This window comes from Prionailurus bengalensis, chromosome F2 (genome assembly GCF_016509475.1).
Source record: "Prionailurus bengalensis isolate Pbe53 chromosome F2, Fcat_Pben_1.1_paternal_pri, whole genome shotgun sequence".
NCBI lineage: Eukaryota > Metazoa > Chordata > Mammalia > Carnivora > Felidae > Prionailurus > Prionailurus bengalensis.
The window spans coordinates 41547764-41565647 of record NC_057353.1 but is presented as its reverse complement, the minus strand read 5'-3'; the positions used below and the strand labels follow the sequence as shown (position 1 = coordinate 41565647).

General features: G+C 38.4%; 1 protein-coding gene across 3 annotated transcripts in view; it reads right to left on the bottom strand.

Annotated features, from left to right (window-relative positions):
* Positions 1–135: 135 nt before the first annotated feature.
* The window catches only part of INTS8 (integrator complex subunit 8), a 54610-nt gene continuing 36861 nt past the window's right edge, over positions 136–17884 (bottom strand). For all 3 annotated transcript variants that reach the window (XM_043601407.1, XM_043601405.1, XM_043601406.1), the window contains 11 exons: positions 15594–15778; positions 15152–15185; positions 13899–13955; positions 13730–13791; positions 11030–11148; positions 10056–10159; positions 9237–9287; positions 6961–7034; positions 6816–6880; positions 6640–6683; positions 136–329 (listed from right to left, as the gene is read on the bottom strand). In XM_043601407.1, coding sequence (XP_043457342.1) covers positions 213–329; positions 6640–6683; positions 6816–6880; positions 6961–7034; positions 9237–9287; positions 10056–10159; positions 11030–11148; positions 13730–13791; positions 13899–13955; positions 15152–15185; positions 15594–15778 — 912 coding nt within the window. In that variant the 3' untranslated portion in view covers positions 136–212. The remainder of the gene's footprint in view (positions 330–6639; positions 6684–6815; positions 6881–6960; positions 7035–9236; positions 9288–10055; positions 10160–11029; positions 11149–13729; positions 13792–13898; positions 13956–15151; positions 15186–15593; positions 15779–17884) is intronic.

Sequence of the window (17884 nt, the reverse complement as noted above, 5' to 3'; positions counted from 1 at the left end):
GATACATGAATCTCTTCTTTTGAAGAAATTATAAATTTAAGCTGTGGTTATGGTATGAAGTCTTCTGTACAGTTCTTGTTTTTAAATTGTTTCAGTATTTTGTCTGAAAAGAAAACACCACTAAATGTGTAAATATGTATTATATAATCTAATACTGTTTATTTTTAGCCCATTGTTTAAAAAATAAAAATTAAAAATTTTTAACTAACTGTTTAAAAGTAAAGTTTTGCCATTGCTTGGAGAAACTTTTTTTTCCTTCTCTGCGCTGCCAGCTGTAACACTTCTTCTGGGTTGCTTGCGTTCAATTCTGTCTGACCGATGGCTTTGATCTTCCAAAACAGAAAGGTGATGTTATTACAGGTGTAGTCAAAAACAAAGTCTTGCTAGTATACACAATACAAAACTACCTACATGCTAACAAAGTCAACTGTAAATGATGGGAGGTGTAGAAGAAATTAAAGACAGACTCAGAGCCACTCTTAAAGATCAAATGCCTAGCCACTGTTCATGGAATTACAGTAGGTTCCCCCTTATCTGAAGTCCAGCATGGTCCAGAAGATGATCCTCCTCCTAACAGGTCTCAGAGTCAAAAGTAATCTAATGCTTTACCACAATGCCTACATCATTCACCTCACATCATCCCAAGAAGAGGGAGTACAATATTTTGATATTTGTAATAATATTTGTAACATTTGTAACAATATTTTTAATAATTTATTACATAAATATCTATATATAGGGTTCAGTACTCCCTATGGTTTCAGGCATCCACCCGGGTCTTACAACATATCCCCTGTGGATAAGAAAAGACTATCTACAGGAACATTAATTCATGTAAGTTTATTTGACTAAAAATACCAGCAAATAAGCTCTACATATCATCCAACACATTTTTACAGTTAATTAAGGCTCCTAAAAAATAGTTTGAAAAATCAAAATTCATGTTTCAGGAAAGGCTTTACTTTTTTAACATGCAAAAATAGGTAGTTGCTCAGCATTATGATAGCCTATATAAAGTGGTTCATTTCTTTCATAATTAGAATACCTCAGCCTACTAAAAATCTATAGTATAATCTGCCAAAGAGCATTGTGTTAGAATGTATTTTAGGATCTTAGAATTACCTTTAGGTTAAAAGGCAATCTACATCTTTAGATAAAAAAAGAAAGAAGCCCAGGGGTGCCTGGATTGCTCAGATGGTTAAGTATCCAACTCCTGGTGTCAGGTCATTATCTCACAGTTCAGGAGTTCCAACCCCACCTGGGGCTCCACACTGACAATGTGGAGCCTATGGGGATTCTCTCTCAAATAAATCATGTATTTTTTAAAAAGAAACCCTGTTATAACTTCTTTAAACAACAAAGACTAACCGTCAACACCGTTTCAACATGAAGGAGTGCATGTGGAAAAACCTAGTCATAGGGTATATGACTAAAGAATGATTTCCAACAGATAAAATAACAAAGATGACTGGCTATAAAAATCCAAAGTATAAGACAGAAGTTGGAATTGGAGCCAGAGATTTGAGAGAAATAATGTACACTGTGGGTAGTAGTTAAACCCATGAGTGGATGAGACTACCTAGGGAGAATGTAGGGCAATCTGAAAATAACGAAAGGACTAAACTCTGAGGAAACCAAGATTAAGGGGGAGACAGAGGGAGATGCTCATGAAGAAAAGGACAGAAGAAAAGGCAGAAGAGTCAGTGAAAAAAATTGAGAGAAAATAATGTCAGGGAGGCCAAAGGAATAAAGAATTTTAAGAAGTGAGATGTCAACACGATAAAGACTGAAAAGCATCCACTGACTTTGATATTGGTGATCCTTGAGAGAACGGTTAAGAGTGATAAGAGCAGAAGTCAAATTACAATGGGTCGAGAGCTTCACAGAACTGGGCAGAGAAGGGACAAGGGAAGTAGAGGTACAGTCAAGCATGAAATAGTTTATAAGCTATGGGAGAGGCTGACAATACAGGAGAGGAGACAACTAATTAAAGGTCACTGAACAGGTTGAATCAAAAGCCTAAAAACTTGCCTTCATCAAGGAGTAACATTACCAACAATAGTCAAACTATGGAGAGGGCCCAAATGTCCATTGACTAATGGACAAAGATAATGGTGTGTGTGTGTGTGTGTGTGTGTGTGTGTATACACACACACACACACACACATACATATATATACATACACACACACAGATATACATATATACGTACAATGGAATAATCAGCCATCAAAAAGAATGAAATCTTGCTATTTGCAACGACACAGAGCTAAACTGTATTATGCTAAGTGAAATCAGAGGAAAAATGCAACAGGATTTCACTCATATGTGGAATTTACGAAAAACAGATGAATATAAGGGAGGGGAAGAAAAAAAAGAGGGAAACCAGGGGCGCCTGGGTGGCGCAGTCGGTTAAGCGTCCGACTTCAGCCAGGTCACGATCTTGCAGTCCGTGGGTTCGAGCCCCGCGTCGGGCTCTGGGCTGATGGCTCAGAGCCTGGAGCCTGTTTCAGATTCTGTCTCCCTCTCTCTCTGCCCCTCCCCCGTTCATGCTCTGTCTCTCTCTGTCCCAAAAATAAATAAACGTTGAAAAAAATATATTAAAAAAAAAAAAAAAAGAGGGAAACCGTAAGAGACTCTCTTTTTTTTTAAGTTTATTTTGGGGGGGGGGAGGGGCAGAGAGAGCAAAACAGAGAATCCCAAGCAGGCTCAACACTGTCCGCACAGAGTCTGATGTAGGGCTCAATCTCATGAGCTGCAAGATCATGACTTGAGCCAAAATCAAGAGGCAGGTGCTTAACCAACTAAGCCATCCAGGCACCCCAACCATAAGAGACTCTTAACAATAGAGAACAAACTAAGGTTTGCTGGAGGGAGGTGGGTGGGGGTGGGCTAGATGGGTGATGGGTATTAAGGAGAGTCTTGCTGGGTGTTGTATGTAAGTGATGAATCACTGAATTCTACCCCTGAAACCAATATTGCATGTATGTTAATTAGAATTCAAATAAAAATTTGGGGAAAAAAAATATACGTACCTCTATGTTTATGTTTATAGCAGCATTATCTATAATAGCCCAACTAAGGAAACAGCCCAGTGTCCATTGACTGATGAATGGATAAAGATGATGTAGTATGTGTGCATATGTGTGTGTATGTATGTATGTGTATATACATATGTGTATACATATGTGTGTGTGTGTATATATATGTATAATACAATGGAATATTAGCCATAAAGAATGAAATCTTGCCATTTGCAATGATGTGGATGCAGCTAGAGAGTAATATGCTTAGTGAAATAAATCAAAGATAAATACCATACGAAATACCTCACATGTGAAATTTAAGATACAAAACAAATGATCAGAGAGAAAATAGGGAAAAGAGAGAGAGGCAAACCAAGACACAGACTCTTAATTATAGCAAACTGATGGCTACCAGAGGAAAGGTGGGTGAGGGATGAGTAAAAAAGATGGGGATTAAGGAGTGCACTTACTGTGATGAGTTCATTTTACACCTGAAGATAATATTACATTGTATGTTAACTAAGTTGAATTTAAGTAACTTAAAAAACCAAATACCCTTTCCTCCCTTAATAAATTTCCTTAAAAAAAAAAAAAAAAGAGTAACATAACCTCCTACTAAGAGTACACTTAACAATGAGCACAGAGGTAGAATTTTTTAAGGAGGGATTTCAAGCTGGTACTTTACTTATAAGGCCACAATTCCCAAAACTACAACTCCATGTGGACAGGAGCTGATAGTCTTTTCTGGTCTATTCCAAACACAGGCAAGGAAGTACGGAACAGGGAGAAAGGAGAGGGGGCTGAACACAGGGAATGTCTAAAATAGTCCCTGAAAAGAAAGCAGACCACTGACTGCTGGCCCATAACACAAAAGAGATAAGGAGCCAGCTAAGCTCTGAGACCATGGTTTGGTAATAGCACCACAGTTTATATGGTGGCAGGATTTTTTCCAACCAAACTCAGTGGCTTGGGGAAAAAAGCAAAATCTTTGAACCAATTCAGGGTTGGAATTTTTCCAGGTGAAGTGAAAGACAAAAATGCAAAGATGCTGAATATACACTTTTTTTCACATTTTACTTATTTTTTTTAAAATTTTTTTTTCAACGTTTATTTATTTTTGGGACAGAGAGAGACAGAGCATGAACGGGGGAGGGGCAGAGAGAGAGGGAGACACAGAATCGGAAACAGGCTCCAGGCTCTGAGCCATCAGCCCAGAGCCTGACGCGGGGCTCAAACTCATGGACCGCGAGATCGTGACCTGGCTGAAGTCGGACGCTTAACCGACCGTGCCACCCAGGCGCCCCTCACATTTTACTTATTTAAGTAATCTCTACACCCGATGTGGGGCTCGAACCCACGACCCCAAGATTAGCACACTCCAGCTGAGCCAGCCAGGTGCCCCAAAATGCTGAAAATACTGACCAAAGGGTAGTTTTGACAGTCAGTCATTGATAAGCAGGGGTTCCCAAACCTGGTTTGTCATAATCAGAGCTAGCTGGGAAACTTAAAATTTGGATTCCAAGACCTTATCTCAGACCAGCGGAATCAGCACCTCTTGATAGTGTACACATAGGTATTTGCCATATTCAAAGTGAGTAGGGAAGGAAGGGAAGCTGGGAAGGGGCTGACAGACTGGGGAAAAATTGGTCACAAACCTGAATATCTCACTGATCATGAGGAACATGGGAGCCAGGAAATAAGAGAAGGATAATTTACCGGCAGATGGATCTTAGGTAGAACAATTCTGACAATAAGACACGGCTACGGGTGTGGGTGGCTGATGCTAAGTAAAAGTAACAATCAAACTTGGAAAGCTATGGATAAGGATGTTGGGTAAATAATCACGTATATTTTGATGCATGTGGAGGAATAACCAGTAGCTTGGTTAGATGACCTACTAAAGAGACAAGTGTAAACTTTTAAGGAGAAAGGGCTTAAAATGATACAAGTAGAGACGGTCTGGAAATAGCACTGGAGATGTGACAACTTTAGTATGCCTACCAGCTGTGGATAAGCTTGAAATGGAGAATGACTTGCCTCCAATCAAGTAGGCTGGCTTCATGTTCTTTTTCCTTTTGATTTTTAAAAAACATACTATTATTTTCCCCCTCCAAATAATGCCCATACAACTTAGTCCATACAGAAAGCTTTAAAAGATATACAATAGCACATAATTTTGTTATTATGAGCGAAAGCAACAAGAAAAATTATCTGTGGTGATACTGATGCAGCAAGTATTAGTCAAGTAAAAATGGCCATAAATTTATAATGCTTTGGGGCGCCTGGGTGGCTCAGTCCGTTAAGCACCTGACTCTTGATTTCGGCTCAGGTCATGATCTTACGGTTTGTGAGTTTGAGCCCCGTGTTGGGCTCTGCGCTGACAGTGTGGAGCCTGCTTGGTATTCTTTCTCTCCCTCTCTCCCTAAATAAACACTAAAAAATTTTAGAATACTTTGGCTTATAAGTCAAACTTAAAAACAGATAACTCATCTATCAATAACTACTGAGCATCTATAATGTGCCAGGCACCATTCTAGGTATCAGCTATGACAAAGCCAAGTTTTTGGTGGGGAAACAGCCAATAAATTAGCAAATATATAGTATGTCAGATGTAAATCAGAAGTATAATGGAGGACATTTTCAAAAGGGAAATGAGAAAAAGAGTGTTGGAGGAAAAAGGGTAGAGAAAGACATGGCTATTTTATAAGATGGTCAGGAAATGATCACTAAGATGACTTTTTTTTTTTAATTTCTTCTTTTTAAACATTTGTTTATTTTTGAGAGAGCGAGCGAGCATGAGCAGGGGAGGGACAGAGAGAGAGAGGGAGACACAGAATCTGAAGCAGGTTCCAGACTCTGAGCTATCAGCACAGAGCCCAACGTGGGGCTCAAACCCATGAACTGCCACATCATGACCTGAGTGGAAGACTAAGATGACATTCCAGGAGACCTGAGGGAAGTTAAAGAATGTTTATGGAAAATAAAATTTCAGGGGCACCTGGGTGGCGCAGTCGGTTAAGCGTCCGACTTCAGCCAGGTCACGATCTCGCGGTCCGGGAGTTCGAGCCGCACGTCAGGCTCTGGGCTGATGGCTCAGAGCCTGGAGCCTGTTTCCGATTCTGTGTCTCCCTCTCTCTCTGCCCCTCCCCCGTTCATGCTCTGTCGCTCTCTGTCCCAAAAATAAAAAATAAAAAAGAAAAAAGAAAAGAAAATTTCAAAAGCCCTTCAGGTGGTGAATGTTTTCAGCATGTTCAAAGAACAGTAGTGCTAATAGTGTAGCAAAAGTTAGCAAGAAAGTCGGATGGACAGCTAGAGGTCATATGCAGGCTTGTAAGCTATTATAAAGACTTTGAGATTATAGGAGATAGGAAACCATTCAAAGGTTTGGAGCAGAGAGAGGACGTGATCCAATATTTTAAAATAAAAGAGATATAAAGCTCTAGATGAAAATAGGTCTGTTAAAAAGTAAACACTGATAACCAAAATCTGACAGTAACTAGGCATACAAAATCTTTTTTGGGGGGGTGAGGGGTCCAAATCTTAACGACAGTCAAGGAAATTTACAATCAGGGAAATTAAGTGTATTACTGAAGAAAGGCATAAAATAACTTACCGCAATTTGTCTTTTATCAGTTTCTCCTCTTTTATGATGAAGATCTAAACAAATCAGTTAAGAATAAATCTGATATTATTAAATACCATGACAAAATCTCAACTGTTTATTTACAGTACTTTTTTAATTTACAGAAGTGAACTGTCCTAATATCACATATGTTGATAGAAGGATACAGGTCAAGTATTCCAAAATGGTAACGTCCCATATGTAGTCATAGTAGGAGTCCATAGCATCATGACTGAAAAACAGATTTTAGTTACTTCCTCTTTATTAAGCAGAAAAATTTCAACTTCATTTTATTTTAAAAATCATTCATACCTGTTTTGTTCCTGCAATGATTTAAAGGCTGTTTTGTAGTCAATTTCTCTGAGGAACTGACATAAAATTGCCACCTACATAAACAAAGAAAATGATTTAACGTAACCAGTGTCAACAAGGACTCTCCTGGTTTGGGAGGCCTAATTTTTTTTTTTTTTTTTTTAAGTTTATTTAATTCTCTTAGTAATCTGTACACCCAGCATGGGTTTGGCTCTTTTGACTGAGTGCCCCTGGGAAGGGCAATTTTTAATGATTCTTACATCAAGAACACACTAAAGAGGGCTTGCAGATCATACTGAGTAGATCAGCTCATAATTATGGATCCTATCTAATTTTAATTGCAAAAACCTTTACATACGCATCTGCCCATTTAAAAAAATTTTTTTTAATGTTTATTTTTGAGAGGAAAGAGACAGACTGCAAGTAGGGAAGGAGCAAAGAGAAAGGGAGACACAGAATCTGAAGCAGGCTTCACGCTCTGAGCTGTCAGCACAGAGCCCGACACAGGGCTTGAACTCACACACCAGGAGATTACGACCTGAGTCAAAGTCAGATGCTTAACCGACTGAGCTACCCAGGTGCCCCTGTCTGCCCAATTTTTAAATCAATGATCTAAATCATAAATTTTTAGAGCTTTGTTCATTTTAAAAGCCCATTCAAAAAACGAAAAGGAATGGAAAACTGTGAAACAGAAATATTACATAATGCCTTTCAAGGACATACAGAACCTGCAATCAGACCTGTCACAGCTAGTCCATTTCTCCACCCTCAGTCTCTGGCAACTGCTAATCTACATTCTGATTATAGATTTGCCTATTCTGGACATTTCATATGAATGAAATCATAATAACAAGGCCATGTGTATCTGGCTTTTTTCCACTCAACCTAATACTTCCAAGATTCACCCCTGTTGTAGCATGTATCGGCACTTCATTTGTTTCTCTGGCTAAATAATATTCCACCGTAGGATCTACCAAATTTTATTTATCCATTCCTCAACTGATGGACATCTGGGTTATTTCAACTTTTTGGCTAAGATGAGTAACGCTACTGTGAACATTCGTGTGCAAATTTTTCTGTGGACATGTTTTCAATTTTCTTGGTTACAAACCTAGGGATGGAACTGTTAGGTCTAGGTCACATGGTAATTTTATGCTTAAATTTTTGAGGAACTGCCAAATTGTTTGGCAGGTCATGCCATTTTATATTCCTACCAGCAACGTATGAAGGTTACAATTTCTCCACACCTTCACCAATACTGGTTACTATTTTTTTTAAGTTTATCTTCAGAGAGAGAGAGAGAGCGTGGCTGCACGAGTGGGGGAGGGGCAGAGGGAGAGACAGAATCCCAAGCCGGCTCTGTGCCATCAGCACAGAGCGTGACATGGGGCTTGAACCCACGAGCCATGATATCATGACGTGAGCTGAGATCAAGAGTTGGATGGGGCGCCTGGGTGGCACAGTCGGTTAAGCGTCCGACTTCAGCCAGGTCACGATCTCGCGCTCCGTGAGTTCGAGCCCCGCGTCAGGCTCTGGGCTGATGGCTCAGAGCCTGGAGCCTGTTTCCGATTCTGTGTCTCCCTCTCTCTCTGCCCCTCCCCCGTTCATGCTCTGTCTCTCTCTGTCCCAAAAATAGATAAACGTTGAAAAAAAAAAAAATTTAAAAAAAAAAAAAAAAAAAAAGAGTTGGATACTTAACTGACTGAGCCACCAAGGCGCCTGTCTTTCAATTACAGCCATTCCATCAAGTATGAAGTGGAACCTCATGTGGTGCTGATTTGTATTTTCCTAGTGACTCACATGCATATCGACTCTTAAATATTAAAAAAAAAAACCCACACACCTTAAAAATGCTTCTTTTCCATTTAGAAGGTTCTAAGACCAATGTTTTCTAATTCATACTTTCATTTTAGTTAAAATTTCCTAGAAAAAAAATTAAGGGGTGCCTGGGTGGCTCTGTTGGTTAAGCATCCGACTCTTGGTTTTGGCTCTCTGGTCATGATCTCATGGTTTCATAAATTTGAGCCCCACACTGGGCTCTGGGCTGACAATGTGGAGGCGGCTTGGGATTCTCTCTGCCCCTCCCCTATTCACACTGCTTCTCTCTCAAATTAAAAAACTAAAAAAAAAAAAAAAATTTAATATGCCAAATTCTTAAATACCGTAAACTTAAGCAATTATGGTGAAGAAAATAAAGGCGATTTCCCAGTCCAATGCTTTATATTTACTGCAAATTCCAATATACATGAAAATAAACCAACATATCATAAACTAACCTGTGTGTGGCAATTCAGCAAAGAACAGCATTTTATCATTCGTTTTATTACCTACAAAAACAAATCCTGATTATTTTCAAAAACTAGTTAACACCAGTTGTAACCAATGTACTACTCTGATGCGGAATGGCAACAGTGGCGAAAATTGTGCGTATGTGGGAACAGCAGGTATAGAAAACTCCGCTTTTTGCTCAATTTTGCTGTGAATCTAAAAATGCGCTGAAAAATAGAATTTTTAATTAAAAGTAACACATTACTAAAATATTTAAGATCTAATTTAAAAGCCACATATTATAATCTACCATTTAATAGATTCTGATATTGATGGCATAAAACAGGAAAGAGCGACACGTATAAAAGAAAATGAAATAAATTTGAGATTTAGGAGATAGAATCACTATGTCTTAAAGGCTGAATGGATTTCAGTGGGAGCCATCAATAAAGAAAAGAGGATACTGAGGATTTGGGCTTGGTCAACTTAAATGGCTGAACAAGGCGTTTGGTATTTTGGCGTGTGTGTGTGTGTGTGTGTGTGTGTGTGTGTGTGTGTGTGTGTGTGTTTTCATGTATATGAGAAAAGGGCATCAGGAGGGAGACTGTAAAGTAAAATGCTGAAATCAGTTTTGGACAGGTTGAGTTTTAGGTGTTTTGAGAAATCAAAGCAGCAATGATCTATGGGCACTGGAAATATGGAGAGCAATCAGGTCTAGAGCATTCAATTTACCACATATATGGAAATGAATCAGCTCACCCAAAAGGGGCCTGGGAAAAAGGAACATGTAAAGGTAGACAAGAAAGAGAGCCCACGAGACAACTTACCTGGTCTGTATAAACATCAGGAGGCACAGCCTTATTGAAGAAATCAGAACACACGGCTCCTGCCTGTAGGTAATAGTGAAGAGCTGCCGAATACTGGTTTGTTGCTGAAGCAGAAAATAATAGAGAATGACCTAACATTAGACATAACGGCCGGAAAGACAAACATGGACTCTTTTGTGAAGAGCAGGGTATGATGTCAACTTCATGAGTTGACAAAAGCAGATTCAAACCACAGGGCTAGGGATAACACTTATCTGGGACAACACAGAAAAACCACATTTTTTAAAACTACTTTAAAAGAAGTAATGTATTCCTTGCTTTCTAAAACTGATGAGCCAAAAATTTAGCACAGATTTCTTGTCAAACTTAGTACTGGAGGTATTTGTTTCCCAAATGCCCATACTAGAAACATACCTGAATTTTCTGATGTAGTTTAGAATCAGTAAATCTATTTTAAACATAGATATTAAGATCTTGATAACAAATTCTTTGGAGGGTCAGGATGAAAATGAGCATTAAAACTGGCAATTTTCAGGGGCACCTAGGTGGCTCAGTCGGTGGAGCATTCGACTATTTTGGCTCAGGTCATCATCTCATGGTTCGTGGAAACAAGCCCTGTGTTGGGCTCTGCACCGAGTGTGGAGCCTCCGTGAATTCTCTCTTGCCCTCTCTCTCTGTGCCCTGCCCCTTCCCCACTCACACACACACACACACACACACACACACACACACACACACACTCTCTCTCAAAATAAATAAACTTAAAAAAAAAAAAAAAAACGTAGTCAACATAAAAATTCGAAGTATCTGAACCAAAGGCACAATACAAAAAATGAAGGTATAGCAACGTATCTAGGAAGAATAGACATCAAAAACAAGACCAGTTTAATAACTATTAGGAAAAATATGTATTTATTTTCACTTCTAAAAGTGTTACAAAAACAAAATGCAAAAGAACCATACATCTCACTTACCAAAATAAATGTCTGCCTGAATAATTAACCAGGAATGGTTGTTTGGACTTATACTGAGGGCATACCGAACTAGCTCTTTCACTGTGATTGCCACAGCTTCGAAGTCCACTGACTGGAGGCTTAAAAAAAAAAAAAAAAAAGACAACGAACATTAATCTCTATTTTGCAACTTCAAATTCCATGCACATTTATTAAAAACAAAAAGAGTTAGCCAAAATTTAAGTGACCATAAATATAATGCCAATTATTAGTAAAAGTACTGTTTATTAAAACTATAACAGCTGAGTGCAGGAAGTATGAAGTGTGATAAGCTTCACTTTTTATAAGAAGTTGAAAACAAATCTGATTTTTGTTTCCTTTTTTCCCCCCAAATGTCACTCTTAAAGGGCCTGAATACTAACAATACTATGCAGCCTCGAGTCCACCTTATGACTCCTAGTGAGAATAACAAAGTCTCCTGGATTAGAGGCTTCACTTGGCCCTCACAGGGTCGGGGGCTACCTGTGGCAAGTGTACCACTTGAGTATATTCAAGTGCCTGTAAAGAAGCAGAGGAGGGGAGGGAATGGGGCCAGCCGCTGTGAGCCTCGTTAAACCTGGAAGTCCTGTGATACAGAATTAGAGGATGGAGCTGTAAGGATAAAAGCCAGCCCAGCACACAAGAAACAAAGCTCATAGTGCCTATCTCCCTGAAGCAGTAAGGCATAGAGGTAGAGAACGTATGCTCTGGATTCAGACACATAAAAGGTTCAAGTCCTAGCTCTGTTGCTTACAAGGTGAACTTGGACAAAGTCCTCCTGTTGCCCCAGAGTTAGATCTAACCATAATTCACCAATGTTCCCAGTGTAGTAGGAACAGAACTGTGGTATTATTAGCAAATACTCAATTATTCATTTACAGCTAAATGAGTTAAACTGGTTTGTGATTTTATAGAAATTTATAAAATGTTAACAAGAATTCGATCTACATATCAAACAACTGATCTTAACATAGTCATGCTCAATCCATACCATTCTCACACTATTCTTAGAGTTAATAAAAACTTGTGCTCAAGAGAAATACTTTTTCTTTTCAAACATTTAGTCACATTTTCTCTGTGTCAACTTACATTAAAGTAACTTTATCACAAAGGTAACAGTTAAGCCTATTACAAGCCAGTCCTTATAAACACCTACCTTGGAAACGTACTATTTTATTTAATCCTCACAAATCTGAGGTAGATACTCTTCTTATATCCATTTAATAAATGAGGAAACTAGCAAAGAAAGCAACTTATACAGGGTTTGATACCAGGTAAGTGAAGAAGAGGCTGGGACTCAAACTCCACCAATCTAGCTCAGAGCCTCTATGGTAAACTATTCTTTTGCCTCATTTATAAACACACACTGAAAATCAACCATTGGGATAAAGAAGCAACACCCCAGAGATGCTACCAACCATCAGTTAGGCAGAAGGATCTCTATCTGATTTTTGGACTGCTATGTAACATACTAAATATTACAGAAAAACCTGCAGAGAACCTGGCTGGCCCTGTCAGTAGAGCACGTGACTCTTCTCGTTTGTAAATTTGAGCCCCATCATGGGTGTAGAGATTACTTAAAAATAAAATCTTAAAAAGAAATCTGCAGTTACAATGCCATTTAGGATGCACATTTGCTTCTGAAGCATGGTGATCCTTTGGGAAACAAGCCTCAAATATGAGGTCACTCACTCACTTTTGACCTTCCAAACCTCTATAGGAGATGCACAACTGCTTTCAATCTCTAGGATTAAGATGAAAGCAAATTACTCTCATTCTATTGCCTGCTTATCTACCTACTAAAATCTTTTCTTCTTCAAAGATGCCACTAAGGGCAATAAAATAAGGCCTAGTCCTGCCCTTCAGGCACAAAGTCAAAAAAAAAAAAATTGGGGGTAGGGAGGATAGGAAAAATAACTTTTAGGAGGGAAGAAATGGGACTCTTGAATGAGAAGTTGCTATGTGTAGGAAAAGAAATATGTAAATGGTTTCTTCTTCCAGAAAAAGAACGTTTTCTTCTCCCCATATTACTGTGCTTTTCAGGAGATGAAAGAAAGAGGGAATATTTCTTAAAGTATCCAAGAATTTCTTAGTAACTAAAAGGGGTTGGGACCCTCTGACAGTCACAGTGTTAGAAGAGACCTACAAAGAATAATTATAAAGAAGTCATTTTCGGGACACCTGGGTTAAACAGCCGACTCCTGGTTTTGGCTCAAGTCATGACCTCACAGTTCACCAATCCTGCATCAGGCTCCACACTGACCTGTGCTGACAGCACTGAGCCTGCTTGGGATTCTCCCTGCTCTCTGTCCCTCCCCCACATGCACACTATCTCTCAAAATAAATTTTTTTTATTGATGCCCTTTTCAAATAGATATTTATAAAAGAGGTAAGATGAAGGAACCCTAACAGAAGATCGTTTTTGCCTCGATGCTCTAACTCTACCCACTGACAAGTCATCAGGACCACTTAGGGATCTTTTATTCAACTTAAGGCTGGTGTACCTTAGCTCTTAGAGTTATGCCTTATTCATTTTTAAGAAATAATTACTGCAACAGAGAAATGAAGTTGGCTGTAGAATCCTTATAGATTGCAGCCTTTTAGTGAAATTATTCAAGATTATCTGTATCAGGATGATCTCTAAATACATAAAAAATAAATTCAAGCTATAATACTTCTTACTTCGGGATGGAGGATGGCCAAATAGAAATGTGTTCAGCTGTAATATCGTTCACAATGTCCTCCTAAAAAAAAAAAAAAAAAAAAAAAAAAAAAAAGTGATTTTTAAGTTGATTTTTTTTAAAGGAAATTTCTTTTGAAGATTTTTTTAATGAAATTATGAAATACTGACCCGAACATTGTGAAGTTTCACAAAGAGTGATAAAATAATAGTCAAAACCAAAGGTTCCTATGAGAAAGAAAATACAGAATCATTAAATATTATATATATTTAACATTCCTCCTGTCAACCTCAGGGATACCAAGGATTTTTTTTTTTTTAATGTTTATTTTTGAGAGAGACAGTGTGAGCGGCGGTGGGGCAGAGAGACGGGGAGACACAGAATCTGGAAGTAGGCTCCAGAACCTGAGCCAAAGTTAAATGCTTAACCAACTGAGCCCCTCCAGGTGCCCCCCCCCCAGTCAAAAGACTTTCTGTCAAAAGACTCTAGGGAGCCTGGGTGGCTCAGTCAGTTAAAAGTCCAACTTCAGCTCAGGTCTTGATATCACGGTTCAGAAGTTCGAGCCCAGATTCTGTCTCCCTCTCTGCCTCTCCCCCACTTAGCCAGCATGCACACGCACTCACTCTCTCAAAAAGACATTTAAAAAAAGATTCTTTCACTTTTGAAATCTACCATCTGCTTTAGTTTAAAGCGCACACTACAGGTCAACTTTATTTTTAATCTCATGAAAGAAGTCACAGCACACAATTACACAAAAATTAGCATATTTAGGTGACTGGCTTATGGTGCTCAACTCCTCAAATGACTTTTGAAATTGAGTAAATACATCTCTTTCCAATTAGTACTTCCAGCTAGCTCTAAAAAAATCAAATTTTTATTCCTTAAAATAATACTTAAAGGATGGAATCTAGTTTATGTCAGTAAATAAGTGTAACATTAATCCTATCATCAAAAATTAAGGCTAGGCTTCACACATCCTGCCCTATTATGAAAACTTCCTTAAAATTAAAAAAATACCTCCTTTGGGGCACCTGGGTGCCTCAGTCAAGCGTCTGACTGTTGGTCTCAGCTCAGGTCATGATCTCACTGTTTCATGAGTTTGAGCCCCGTGTCAGGCTCTGCTCTCACAGTGCAGAGCATGCTTGGGATTCTGTCTCCCTCTCTCTCTGCCCCTCCCCCACTTGTGCAGTCTGTCTCTCTCAAAACAAACTTAAAAAAAAAATACCTAATTATTCACTAACACATGTTAAGATAAATGCAAAATAAACCTCTCCATTTAGACCATCCCATCTTCAGAAATGATCACTGAAGATAATGAGCACATCATACAGAGAGAGCACTTCAACAACCAGCATTTAAGCACTCAATATTTTCAGTCATATTTTACAAAAATGAGAATTAGATAACTTTTAATAAAACTTACCCGTAATTTTTTGATAAAAGAAAGTAGTTCACTCCTACAAAAAACAAATTTTGTACATATTTACTATCAGAAATTAAAAAGAAAGTAAATTATAGGTGAAGGTTTATACCTAACTCTCCAATTCTGCATGTATGAAAGAGTATAACATTCTATTGTCATAATAACCTAATACAATTTCTTCCGTTTTAATCACATATGACTTCTTCAGTACTATGCAATCATAGACATCAACGACTTTGAACTCCAGTAGATATTAAATGGTTAACAATCTCTTAAAATAACATATAAATAAGAGGTATTTCCAAAGGTGGCTATGTTAGTCCATCAGAGATCAGCACCAGAGAACTCTTACACTGTCCATCTTTAGGATATACAAGGATAATGGTAGATGTTCTTGAAACAGTACAAACTGAGTACAAAAAATAAACTGACAGAAACGTACCGATACATTATACCTAATGTAGATTCCCTCTGCTTTATTAAACTAACTCTGCCATCATTTCCTCGTTTGTGTTGACTGGATACACTACAGATCTGAACAACAACTTCCCAAAGGTCTTTAGCAGTCCGTCTACTTTCTTTAGGGCCTGGAAGTTCTTTGCATGTAGCTGCTAAAAGCTGTCCAAGCTGTAACACGAAAAACAGAAAATACACAAAAGATAATCTGTAATATACGTGTAAGTTCTATTTTAAGGTGCACTTAAAGAAAGGATAGTGACCCAAACATACCAACATGTATGTTAGGCTATACCTTCCATTCAACCATGGAGGAATTTAGAGTTTACTGTCTAACAGACTGGAATCTGACTGGGGAAGAGGATGCTTTGGTTCTGCCATATTATAAAGCTCACTGTTTCCTTCAATAAAAGTCTAATCAGGGCAAAAACAAGTATAGTCTAATAAGAACAAAACTGAGACAATGCAAAGAGGTAGGTGATTTATTAAGAGTGTGTGTGGGGGGGCACCTAGCTAGTAAATAGTATGATCCCACTTAAGAAGGGGGCAGGGTATGTGGTGTATGTATGTAATGGGAAGTATATATACACACACAATGTTAACTGTGGTAAAAGCCCAGAGGTGCAATTAAAATAGTGCTTTAACTTTACACACACTGTAATCATTTAAAAAAAAGTTGTGGTGGGGAAGGTGGTGCAGCTGGGTGGCTCAGTCAGTTAAGCATCTGACTTGGGCTCGGGTCATGATCTCACAGTCTGTGAGTTCAAGCCCCACGTCAGGCTCTGTGCTGACAGCTCGGAGTCTGGAGCCTACTTCCGATTATGCGTCTTATTCTCTCTCTGCCCCTTTCCCGCTTGTGCTCTCTCTCAAAAATAAATAAATGTAAAAAAAATTTTGAGTAAAAATAAATTTAAAAAATCCTTTTTTAATGAAAAAATAAGGGGAGAAATCTGGAAACTGAAGTTGGCAGGATAAGGGAATAAGATGTAGAACCACCTTTCTCTAAAAAAAAATGGGAGCAATTGGAGATGGAGTTACTGATGTGAGGAAGAAGGAAGGAAGGAAAGCTTACTGAAAGTGAATGATCTGAATAAAGGCAACTTTAAAAGGACCAAAAATGCTGGAAGAACACACAAATAAAAGAGTGGAAGGGCTAAAAGCAAAAGGCAGAGAAAACACAGGCCCAAAATGCAGAGGAAAAAAACAGGCTTATGTCAAATTCAGTGTTTCTCTTTGTAATTTCAAACAAAAGAGGACCCCTCTATCCTTTGTTCATATTAACTCTTATACATCATTGCTCTTTTCAACAGTGAAGCGGCAAAGATCATTTCAAGTCCATCAGGAAAGCCCAGATCCCTAACTGGACCTAGAAAACATTCATAAGGAGGTCCCCATCACCTCAGGTAACTTCTTTAAGGAGGCAGCAGTATTATGACAAAGATGAAAACTGATACTTTTCCTTATTTTTTATAATAAAAAATTACAAACATGGAAAACTTGAAGAATTCAGTAATATCTGTATATTGGACTTACTGTGAATATTCTACTGTATTTACTTTATATACCTACATATGCTCTTTGTTAACTAATAAGCCGCAGACACCACACCTCATCCCTAAAGACTTTACTATGTATCTTCTAAGGGCTAGAAGATTCTCCTGCGTAACCATAACTCCATGATCACACCTAAGAAAATTTATAACACTCGTGCTTCCTAAAGGTAGTAAAAACAATGTGAAAACCCTAGCTGTGCTATGGGAATGTGTTTTCTGTGCTGACAGCTCAGAGCTGCAGCCTGCTTCAGATTCTGTCTCCGGCTCTCTCTGCCCCTCCCCCATTGGTGCTCTGTCTCTAAAATAAATAAACATTAAAAAAAAAAACCACAAGAAAATTAAAAAAAAAAAAAACATTTCATCTTGCATGCCTACTGAATACAAGTCTGCTCCATCAACTAAGACCACCATATATGCAGCTATTTACTGTAGTGCAATACAGGGCTGGAGTAGCTCCTTGTCTCCATTCATTTTCTGTTGTTAAGAATCACATGCTTGGTTGAGGTCACTGCACTAATTTACTTAAAAGTAAGAATTTTCAGAAGTTTTAGGCCCCAGGGGCATCTGGCCAGCTCAGAAAAAAACCTATGACTTGATCTCAGGGTCCTTGAGTTTGAGCCCCACACTGGATATAGAGATTACTTTAAAAAAAAGAAAAGAAAAGGAAAGAAAAAAGTCTTAGGCCCCTCGAAGTCAATTGAATTCCACAAACATTCTTCAGCAT